General features: G+C 35.4%; 2 protein-coding genes across 3 annotated transcripts; one reads left to right on the forward strand and one right to left on the reverse strand.

Moving 5' to 3' along the window:
• Window positions 1–265: 265 nt before the first annotated feature.
• Window positions 266–6,356, reverse strand: LOC140968632 (uncharacterized). Of its 2 annotated transcripts, XM_073429649.1 has the most exons (12): window positions 6,113–6,356; window positions 5,932–6,030; window positions 5,709–5,793; window positions 5,066–5,135; window positions 3,578–3,638; window positions 3,434–3,487; window positions 2,632–2,788; window positions 2,452–2,542; window positions 1,883–1,992; window positions 1,199–1,305; window positions 707–817; window positions 266–616 (listed from the first exon to the last, which is right to left on the reverse strand). In XM_073429649.1, exons 1-12 carry the CDS (start codon window positions 6,200–6,202, stop codon window positions 497–499), a joined length of 1,155 nt encoding a protein of 384 aa, XP_073285750.1. In that variant the 5' UTR covers window positions 6,203–6,356; the 3' UTR covers window positions 266–496. The 2 variants fall into 2 exon arrangements, with proteins under 2 accessions (XP_073285750.1, XP_073285751.1); XM_073429650.1 differs by lacking the exon at window positions 6,113–6,356 and having other exon boundaries at window positions 5,709–5,786.
• A 2,413-nt stretch (window positions 6,357–8,769) lies between these two features.
• LOC140968633 (receptor protein kinase-like protein ZAR1) lies at window positions 8,770–11,288 on the forward strand (the record flags this gene model as incomplete). Its single annotated transcript, XM_073429651.1, has 2 exons — window positions 8,770–10,668; window positions 10,792–11,288. Coding segments are annotated over exons 1-2 (1,971 nt in total), but the record flags the coding sequence as incomplete, so codon positions are not given.
• Window positions 11,289–11,291: the final 3 nt, after the last annotated feature.

An 11,291-nucleotide genomic window follows, 5' to 3' on the forward strand; every position in this document is an offset into this window, starting at 1 on the left:
GCCGACGGCCGACGGCTAGCGGCTAGCATGATGACGAATAATGTTCGACGTCACTTTGGCGTAAAGGAGCTGATACGTATCCCGACTACTAAAAGTAGTTCTACACTCAAGCCAACTAAACGAACTAGATTAGATTAAACTCCACGTTGAAATTAAAGCGAAATGGCTGTTGATATGGCTGAAAGGTGAACAAATAACAAGATGACTATTTGATGGCATTAGGAGGTAAATCTTTGTTCATATGGGATTGTATGGAAACCACTGCTCAAGTCAAGTGTGATCTTATAATAGCATTTATTTATTTATACAAATTTGTTTCACAACTTAAAATACACATGAAACAAGCTAACATTCATCCGTTGATCGATACTTTTTCTTTCTTCCAACTCTGGTACATTTCCCCATCATCTTATTTCAGAAGTTTAGTAAAAAGAATTCAACTTTCTATAGAAATTATGCACTTTCAATTGTTTGAAGTATATGACAGACGACTGGATTATAGCATTCCTAGGTTCTTCCTGATTTCGGTTGATGATATGTCCATGCGGAATTTCTCTGCTGGTATTGATACAAACATGTCTTTTAGCTGCTCTGGAATGTCAAAATCATCTAGAACCTACGTGAATCACATGACAGCGTGTTACTTTAAACAATTCAAACATGAGGATATCAAGTGCATCCGAAATTCAAAGATTTGGGATCAAACCTTAAAAACCCCATCCACATTTCGGCCAGCAACGAGGAAAAGGCAGCCCATGTTTTTGCATCCGGAAAGAATATCTTGCATTCTTCCATAGTCCTCACCATAGTACTTTGGCTGAACATTTCAAAAGGAATCTATTCAAAAGGAATCTAGGTAGTCATAGGTTTGAGATTGAAAGTAAGTATGTCTAACACTTTAATCGATATAGGTATCTTCCAATACTTGGTTTATTCTTGAATTCTTATTCTAAGAACTCAACCAATGATGGTGCAAAACATATTCCTTCCTTTATATATGCACATGTATAATAAAGCTTTCTTAAACTAATCACAGACTTGCAATCTAAGGAGACAAATATCTGAATAACATGTCTCCTTCAATTGTGTTTGTTTCATGGACCATTTTACCATTTGCAGAAAGCTAGGTGAGTCAACACCAGTGCAACCAAGGCCAATGCCAAAGCAGTAGAGACTTTTCAACATTTGACTCCCTTACATTTATAAGCCTGGCCGCAGTGTCTGCACCAATAACAAATGCGCTGCCAGGAAAAAGTTCAGCTTTCTTGTAGAAGTATGGCTGATTAGAAATTATGACTGTCTTCCCTGCACTTGAAATAGTGAAATTGTTAACAATTGATCAGCTTCAAACTGAATGAGATCAAAGAATCAAATTCAGAAGTCCACGTGCATTAGCCAGATCAAGAATTACGAAAAGGAACAAATGTTCCTCCAAAAGCAAAAGGTCCACTCCAAAACCACCAGGAGGAATGAGAGAAAAACTGATAATACAGTGTAAAATTGGAAATATTAGAGTTTAGCTGATATGGGTCTGTAAAACTGAGTTAACAAGATAAAAAAACCAATGTGAACTTTTGTCATATCAATTACCAGAGACAGATAAGTTTCGTCGTACTCTTAGGCCTTACATTACTCTTTCAAAATTAAAAAACAAAGTTAATCTAAATACAAATTTTCTTTCATGTCTATCGAAAAATCCAATCAACAAATGACGAGTTTCTTCAGTTCTGAAGGACAAAAAAATCAACGAAATTAATTGTAATATTAGAATTGTATGCACTGATGAGGAAAATACACAGCATGCAGATACTGAGCCTGGCAAAGTTGCAATACAAGATTTTGTGATCTATGCAAGTTCTAAAGATTATAAATTTAGTCTCACCAGCCTTTTCAAATTGCCTAACACGTTCTTTGATTTGAGATACTGTAAGTGGGGGTTTGTCTGCATTCACAGCAGATAATTCAAAGCATGGATATCCATCACCTACAACACTGCATAAGAATATTTGTATCAATTCTCTGTAAACAAAGTATTTACTGCGGTCACAGCCTTACACTTAGATTCAACATTCACGTCCATGCTCTAAATACACTCACAAGAAGCTTCTCTCAGAATTCCACTAGAGGATGCTATCTACAGGTATAATTTCTCTACATGGTAATAGAGGAGGTTACAAAAACTAGCTCAAGAAGGTTTTAAAGAGAAAGCCGTAAACCATAAATATGGAAGTAAATAACAATCTTTCAGTTTACACCTTAAATATGGAATTACATCATAATCTTACCGTCTACAGTGCAGGAAAAATGAGCTTTTAGCTACCTATTGCATACTAGAGATAAAAATTGAGTCCACATATTGATGATATATTTTATTCATACGTGCGGATTGAATAATTGTTCAATTTTGAGTCAAATTGTCATAACCGGCAGTTCCAGAATAGTTGAAGGTACCTCATAGCTACTTCTAAAAGCTTTATGTGTCCATCATGCAATGGATTAAATGAACCAGAAAGAATTATCTTCCTTTCTGACTTTGAAATATCTGCACAACAGTCCTCACAATAAACAATAAAGAGACTATAAATTGTATAAATTGTGTGATTGAGAATCTGTATATAGCTCAAACCATACCATTTAAAAAGGGATAAACCTTAAAGCATATTTGGCCATTGATAAGTTGCTCTAATTCTTGGTCTTCATCAAATTGTATTTCGGATTCATTGAGAACTTCTGAATCTGTTAACTCTGAAGTAAAGTTTGCGGGAACTTTGCAAGCATATGCTATTGCCTGAAAACAAATCATGGTAAAGTTTTGAACATCTGAAGCATTTAAAAGGAGTATTTTACGAAATACAATCAACTGCCCAAAATTTCGATGAACAGAACAAGAATCTAATGTGATAGAGGGGAGCAAAGCATAGACCGCGTAGAGGCAATGAATAAAGGAAAAGCAAAGAAATAAGGAACATGAAAGACAAAAATGCTGCAAGAAAAAATGTAGTTTGAACTTTAATCTTTTAACCCTTTATGGGCACAGAAGCTTGAACGAGAACGCCCTTTAAACCCTATAGTTTATTCGTGGAATGTTATTTATAGAACAGCACAGGGCAATACACAATGCATCAGGCTGTCCAAATTCTTGATCTCACGTGCACCTCCCCATGCAAAGGGTGTGCACCAGCCTAGAACTTACTTTTAAAAAACACAATTTTGATGTGCCGCATTTGATTTAAATACCTATATGCAAAAACTCCAGGAATTTTATGAGAGTTGACAAAATAATATATTCAAAACACTAAGATGATAACCGTCCAAGCAGCAGGGTCGAGCAGGATCCTGACTATGCACTTTATGATTAAATACCTTAAATACCTCATGTGAACTATACATCAAACACAAAGGGAAAAACTGAAGGCAAATAGATGTGTAGCACCTTCAGTAAGAGCTGGCTGGAAACCCAGTCTTCTTGTTCACGATTTCTCAAGCCCTGAAAAAATGCATATATAGAATAAGTTAGACACTTCACTTCACGGCTACAAGGGTGCACCAATAATTCCTGGGCAAATAATGTGAATACCTTTGACAAAGTAACAGTAGATATCAAAAGCTGATTAGATGTCCTTGTTGATACATGAAACCTTATGAATAAAGTCACAAGGATAAAAAATTTAAGATCAAGGAACTCAAATATGTAAATGTAAAATAATGCAGCCACAAGACAAACAAAAGATGCTCTTATTTTCCCTAAAACTTTAGCAAATGAATAGCAACTGATATACGAATAAAAGGAATTTATGGAAGGATTATCAGAGCACAAGAAATCAATTAATTTCACTTCACCAGGTCAATTAATTTCACTGCACCAGGTGACACGTTTTTTTTTATTATCAGTTTTACAAACTTTTAAGGCTAATTTTTATATTGCAGTACATGAGGGGGAGTGGGTGATTCACCAACAAAAGATATGTAGCAGTATATCACAGTTTATAAAGGCGCAAAGCCCACTAAGGTATCGTAGAGATTAGGCTCAAACTCTAACCCTATTTCAATAATATCGATTTCAGGAAATCTGTTCATTCCATAAGACCATAGGCCTCAAGGTTCAACTAGATTTGCATGATTTCATTGTTGAAAATCTGTTTCGTTGAGATTGTTTGGTTTCATTTTAATAGTACAATCATATAAGTGACAACATGAGATCAATGCTATGATAATTAGTCCTTACTTATTACATAAAACAACATCAGGCAATATGATAATTTGAATTCAAGTTCAGTTGCATGTAATAGTTTTGACATCTAAAGATTCAACAAACAACTCCCAGAAATTATTCCTTTCAGCTTTCATTTATTGATCTTCTGAATTATCAGTATTCAGCATTATAAACCACTTTTAATTTTCCTTCTTGAATTTTATCTGACTAAGCCAATTTACAAGAGCCCACAATTATAGAACACTACAATTCTCCAAACCCTAGCAAGCACTGGTCACATCCCACAATAAATTCTGACACTTGAGGTTGTTTTGGTCTCTTTCAAAGATAAAATAAAATCCACAGTTTTAAACATATTCTATAATAATTTTCCACGTTGTAGAGTAGACATAAAACCAAAAGAAACCGTACTATTGTCATGAGAAACCAGATATTGAGCGGAAAAATTAAAGTAAGATGAAAAGAGTCGAAGAAAGGAAAGTGATCTAACTACAAGCGACAAAGCCCTTTTAGCCACACAAAAATAACTTTTTCCAGCCACAAACCATTTTTGCCTCTTGAGAGATTAACGACAATCTAAAAATGCATATTGCAAAGAAAAATGTGAGTGGTTGGAGATGGTATCATGCATCTACTGGCTGAAAAAGAGAAAGCTCACATAACTAGAGCCCATAATCTTTAGATTGTAGATTAGTAACGACACTAATGAAAATTTTACCCCAATGACTCCTTGTATTAGAAAATGGAAGATATTTCAGTTTACATTCATTTAAGAACATACACAATTCAAAAGAATACCGAAGAATTATGGCAGGCATAACAACTTGCAAAGGTCAACAGATCAATCAATACCTGTGATCCCCACGCTTGGGATGTGTGCTGGCCAGAGAACCAGTAAAACCCACACCAAGAACTGGTGAGCCTGAATGTGACAACAAAGCAATATCGGGGATGAGTCTTAAACCAAGAGAGCACTGATCAAGGAACAAGCATCATTACAACCGACCACATTCTTCCATTCCGAAAGCAGACACAAAAGGCAAATTGAAACATTTTTAAATACAACAGAAATCGGAAAGGAAGGACAGCAAAAATTATATAACATCCAAAACAACTGCAGAGCATAAGCTTCATATATAGGATGCCAAAAACACCAGAATGAAAACTCAACGTATGCATTATGAAGTATTTTGATATTTAACAAAAAGTATTTGTTATGTACAGTAAGCAACTCGATGATTATCATCTTTAGCTTTTTTATCCATTCATTGTCACAAATCATGCTTGCTGATTTCATGGTCAACCAAACATCAGATCGACAGAACTGCTGGTTTTCCCAAACCACCGAGGGTGTGGACCACTCCGTAATTTGGAAATTGTAGATATAGATTATGTGTTTTCAAAACAGATGAAGTTAAGGAAAATACGGCATGCCCCCCTCAAAATGAGAGTAGGATTAACTAAGAAGCTCAAAAGATAAAATACAAACATAAACCTGGCCGAGAAAGCCTTAGAGCTCGATTGTACGCCATTAATGCCATGTCCTCCGCAGTTCTCCGACTAGCAAATTGAGCTGGAACCTTAAATTGAACCAAAAAAGGAAAACACAAGCCCGTTAGAAGATACGGAAAAGGATAAACTACGTAATCCTACCTCAAAAAATTATAAACAATCCTTACAAGAAAGCAAATGTAGAGTGAAAAATAAAAAAACCGAACCTTGCCTAACAACTGGATCATGGACATCCTAGAATAAGGCACCACAGCTTCCAATACAGTATTTGTGGCTCCAGGCACTGACACTAACCACCCAAGTGCCTGCCCATGAATGTTATTAGGAGATTTGATCAAAAAGTTACACGCCACTGCAAACTGTCACGTATACAAGCAACCAACGAACCTGGGAGGCACCGCCGGAGAGATAGAGAACGGCCTGAGTTGGGCTGGAGTGTATTGCTTCCACCACCCCTCGTATGCAAACGTCCGTCATCTTCCCGCCAATAGATTTGCGGACTGGCTGTCTCCGCCGTCTGCCGTGGGGTAACTGGTCGCTGAATACGATGTCGTTGTCGGGTTCGATTCGAACTTCCGGGTTGAAATAAGGCCCTCTTTAGGCCCATTCTATTCCATCGTGAGCATTAAATTTTTTCGCCATATTCTCATCGATTCATTTCCTTTACACCCATAATATAAAAGATGATTATACAAAAAAATATTGTGGGTAAAAGTGTAGAAGATTTTCTATTTATTTCGTAAAATATTATAAACACTTCTGAAGAATCAAAATTAGCATAAGATAAAATTTTGTATTTGAGTTAAACAGAATTTGGGGACTTATTTTTTTAAGTGAAAAGTGAATATTAACTAACTTTTTTAAATTTTATACAGATCAGAAGTGGTAATTTTAGACGATTTTTTATTTTTGTTTATTTTTTTGGTATTACAAAGTAGAAGGCATAAAGTTTTAAAGAGTAAGAAAAATATATCAAGATGATATATATCTATAACCAAACATAAGAAAATTATATCAGGATAATATATATCTATAACCAAACATGATAACTTTAGATAACTCTTGATTAATAAAAAGAAGAGGGCAGATGTATAGCAGAAAATTAAAATAAAACAGTTAATAAAAGAGTAGGTCTCTTGTGAGACGGTCTCACGAATCTTTATCTGTGAGATGGGTCAACTCTGCCGATATTCACAATAAAATATAATACTTTAGAATAAAAAATAATATTTTTTCATAGATGACCCAAATAAGAGATCTATATCACAAAATACGACTCGTGAAACTATCTCACACAAGTTTTTATCATAATAAAATTATATACATACAGCTACGCATATATTCATTACTTAATCACCACAAAGAAATTAAAGTGTTGATATTATCCTACCTTTTTCACATTATATCGTTGGTAAAGACAGACATGTGCTGCGATCATTACAATAAATTTGATTTTGATAATTATAATTTCATTTTGTGTAACGGTCCACTTCTTTTTAAGACAATGCAGAGTGTCCAAATGCACTTGCTTTTCATTTGCAAACATATCTCCAATAATTTTACTTAATCTAAGTTGTCATGCTTCAGCTTTTGGGGTGATGTGCTCCACACCATTTTGTAAAATAAAATGTACTTCATGAGTTCATTTCGATTTTCTTTATTTTGTATTTCTTCAAGATAAAAAAATTTACTGATATATCTAACCACAATAATTGAGAAGAACATAGTGTTAGATATATATTATTTATTTATTATTAAATATCTCATATCGATTGGAATAAGTTCTTAAGAGTGGTATACATGGATTTGTACAATTCTTCTTACAATATTGTTAGCATTGAGATTTGGACTTAACTCAGCCTCAAAAACTAGTTCAAGATGAAAGATTGTCCAAGTCCATATATGCAACTCACATTGATTTTATCTAACTGATGTGAGACAACTAACACATCCCCTTCACGCTCAGGAATGAACATATGGAGCGTGAAGTTTACAAATGACTCAACTATTAGTAGAACCGGTGGTCCAACTATGAGCAGTCTAATACATAATGATGGAACCTAATCTAACAGATATCGAATTGGATTAGTTGGATATCGCTCTAGAGCATAGAATTTCTCATACACTATAAGAATAAATGTGATTTTCTAAAATAATATATACACCAAACGACTGCATATGCCTCTTATGTTGCAATTAAATTTGAAAGTACAACTGAACACAGGATAACATAACAAGCATTTAGTTCTTACTGTCAAATGTTAAGTTACCTTTTGCATGCAATCATGAACTTCCCCTATGAAGAAGTGGTGATAATAATAATATGAATTAATTGGAGAATAAGGCTACGTATGCTCCCCAATGCCAAACATTTTTTATAAACGAAATTAAATATAACTAAGGTGCCTAATAAAATACAATTTATGATTTTTAAATATAAAATATAACGATTCTCCAAAAATATCAAGATACAATAAGAGAAGAACACGATTATACATTTGCTTTCTATATGTGTCGAGGCAAATAATATTTCACATATTTTTTTTTAAAAAAAAAACAGAGTTTTTAAATACGATTGATTTTACATATGTTGCTTTTACGTTTTTTAAAATTTTCATGGAAATGTTGACGTAATTTGTTCATATATATTATAGCCGGTCATCTTAATACAATGTTTATATTTTTTGGAATCTTGATTTCACACTAGAGTTACCAAATAGGACACTGTCATAATCATACAATATAGAATGTCTATAGATTTTTTACGAAACATTTTATTTAAAGTTCTAGGAAAATATATCTTTAAGAAAGTATTCTAAGCCAAGTACGAATATGTCGTACACACTACGCTCCATTTGGAATGTATTTGGTGATGTGCACAACACTTTACCGTACTATGTTGCTTACGTTATTCAAGAATGGCACAATGCATGATCCAAATTACTTCATCTAATGTTTGATGAATCATTCATATTCAAGGAATTTTGATCCACATCGTCCGTGATATTGAATATTACAAGGGATCCCAACGCCACTCCGGTCCAAGAATGCGACTGATGCAGCAAGCCTACTACTACTATTCTACAGTAAAATACTGTTTCCTTTTCGTTTCTCCAAAATGTAATCTATTGTCTCAAAGCTTTATTTGCCTTGCTTTGCGGAGCTAAAAACAACTTTATCTTTTCCCCATAACGACCATTTTTCCCCACTTCTCCATACTCGCATCCCCACTGTCGAAGCTTTCTTTCATACACTCACACAGAATCTCTCTCCATCTCTCTATCTCCTCGTGTGTGTGTATGTGTTCAATGTAAAGAAGGCACCGCCCAATCTAAAAAACATTTTTTCCCTTTCTTTTTCTATTTGGTTTTCAGCTGAAGAAAGGTAAGTTCTAAAGAACCCATCTTTTTTTTTTTTGTCTTTTTGGTGGCCGCATTTCCAACGGTCACATAGTGAGATTTTCTTGGAAATGTTAGCTTTAGTAACTTTCTTGATCTTAATGCTGTGCAACTATGGTAATGTTTTTGTTTTAAGTTCTTTAAATGACGAAGGCGTAGCTCTGTTGTCATTTAAGTGGTCCATTAAAGAAGATCCCGAGGGTTCACTCAATAATTGGAATAATTCTGATGAAAATCCTTGTTCTTGGAATGGTATCACGTGTAGAGATCAGAGGGTTGTCTCTGTTAGCATTCCGAATAAGAAACTCTCTGGATTTCTTTCTGCATCACTTGGATCTTTATCCGAGCTTAGGCATGTTAACTTAAGGAGTAATAGGTTTTTTGGGGGCTTAAGTTCTGAGCTTCTCAAAGCCCAGGGACTGCAAAGTTTGGTGCTTTATGGTAATTCCTTCTCTGGGAATATACCATTTGAGATTGGGAATCTTCAATATCTTCAGACTTTAGATTTATCACAAAATTTCTTTAATGGGTCCCTTCCCACTTCATTAAGTCAGTGTAAAAGATTGAGAAATCTTGATGTTAGTCAGAATAATTTTAGTGGTTCTTTGCCGAATGGATTTGGGAAAAACTTGGTTTTGTTGGAAAAGCTTGATCTTTCATTCAATGAATTCAATGAGTTAATTCCTGGTGATTTGGGCTATCTGTCTAATTTACAAGGAACTCTGGATTTGTCTCATAATATGTTCAATGGTTCAATCCCATCCAGTCTTGGCAATCTTCCTGAGAAAGTTTATATTGATCTCACATATAACAAATTAAGTGGCCCGATTCCACAAAATGGTGCTCTAATCAACAGAGGACCAACTGCCTTCATCGGAAATCCTGGTCTTTGTGGTCCTCCGTTGAAAAATCTCTGTTCTTCAGATAGTGAGGCGGGATCATCTTCCTCGATTCCTTACTTACCTAGTAATTATCATCCTCAAGGTGGAGAAAATGTTGGAAAGGGACGGGGGCTGAGTAAAGCCTCTATGATCGCTATAATTGTGGGTGATGTGATTGGAATTTGCGCTATTGGTTTGCTTTTCTCATATTGTTATTCGAAGCTAAGGCCTCGTGGCGAAAGAAACAATGAAAATGCATATGGTTTTGAAAAGGGACGTAAGGCGAGAAAGGAATGTTTATGCTTCAAGAAAGATGAATCAGAGACTTTATCAGAAAATATAGAGCAGTATGATCTAGTGCCGTTAGATGCACAAGTGGCATTTGATCTTGATGAGCTTCTGAAGGCATCTGCTTTTGTCCTCGGCAAAAGCGGTATTGGAATCGTATACAAGGTTGTGCTGGAGGATGGACTTACCCTGGCTGTGAGAAGATTGGGTGAAGGAGGTTCGCAAAGATTCAAAGAATTTCAGACTGAAGTTGAAGCAATTGGAAAATTGAGACATCCAAATGTCGTAAATCTTCGAGCTTATTATTGGTCGGTGGATGAAAAGCTGCTGGTATATGATTTCATACCGAATGGGAACCTTGCTACTGCTATACATGGTTAGTTTTAGGGGTGGTAGCTATATATATATATGTATATTGTTTATATAGTCACAAAATTGGGAAATCTTTCTTATATCGTTCGGAAATAACCTGAAATATTTTGTATACAATTTTCCTCAGGAAAGCCAGGGCTGGTGACATTTACTCCTATCTCATGGTGTACACGATTGAAAATAATGAAAGGAGTTGCAAAAGGCATGGTTTATCTACATGAATATAGTCCCAGGAAATACGTTCACGGCGATTTGAAGCCATCAAATATATTGCTCGGAACCAATATGGAACCCAAAATCTCCGATTTTGGCCTTGGACGACTCGCCAACATAGCTGGTGCATCCCCAACTATGCAATCCAGCCGAATGGCCTCTGAGAAACCACAGCAAAGGCAACAAACCAGTAGCACAGCTTCAGATGCTACAACCTTTGTCTCGGCTTCTTCTTTCGGCTTGTACTATCAAGCTCCCGAGGCTGTGAAAATGGTAAAACCTTCTCAAAAATGGGATATCTACTCGTATGGGGTGATTTTACTTGAGATGATCACCGGGAGAGGGCCACTGGTCCAAGTTGGAGACACTGAAATGGATCTTGTTCATTGGATGCAACAATCTATTGAAGAGAAG

The sequence above is a fragment of the Primulina huaijiensis genome, unplaced genomic scaffold (genome assembly GCF_012295235.1).
Source record: "Primulina huaijiensis isolate GDHJ02 unplaced genomic scaffold, ASM1229523v2 scaffold37415, whole genome shotgun sequence".
Taxonomy (NCBI): domain Eukaryota; kingdom Viridiplantae; phylum Streptophyta; class Magnoliopsida; order Lamiales; family Gesneriaceae; genus Primulina; species Primulina huaijiensis.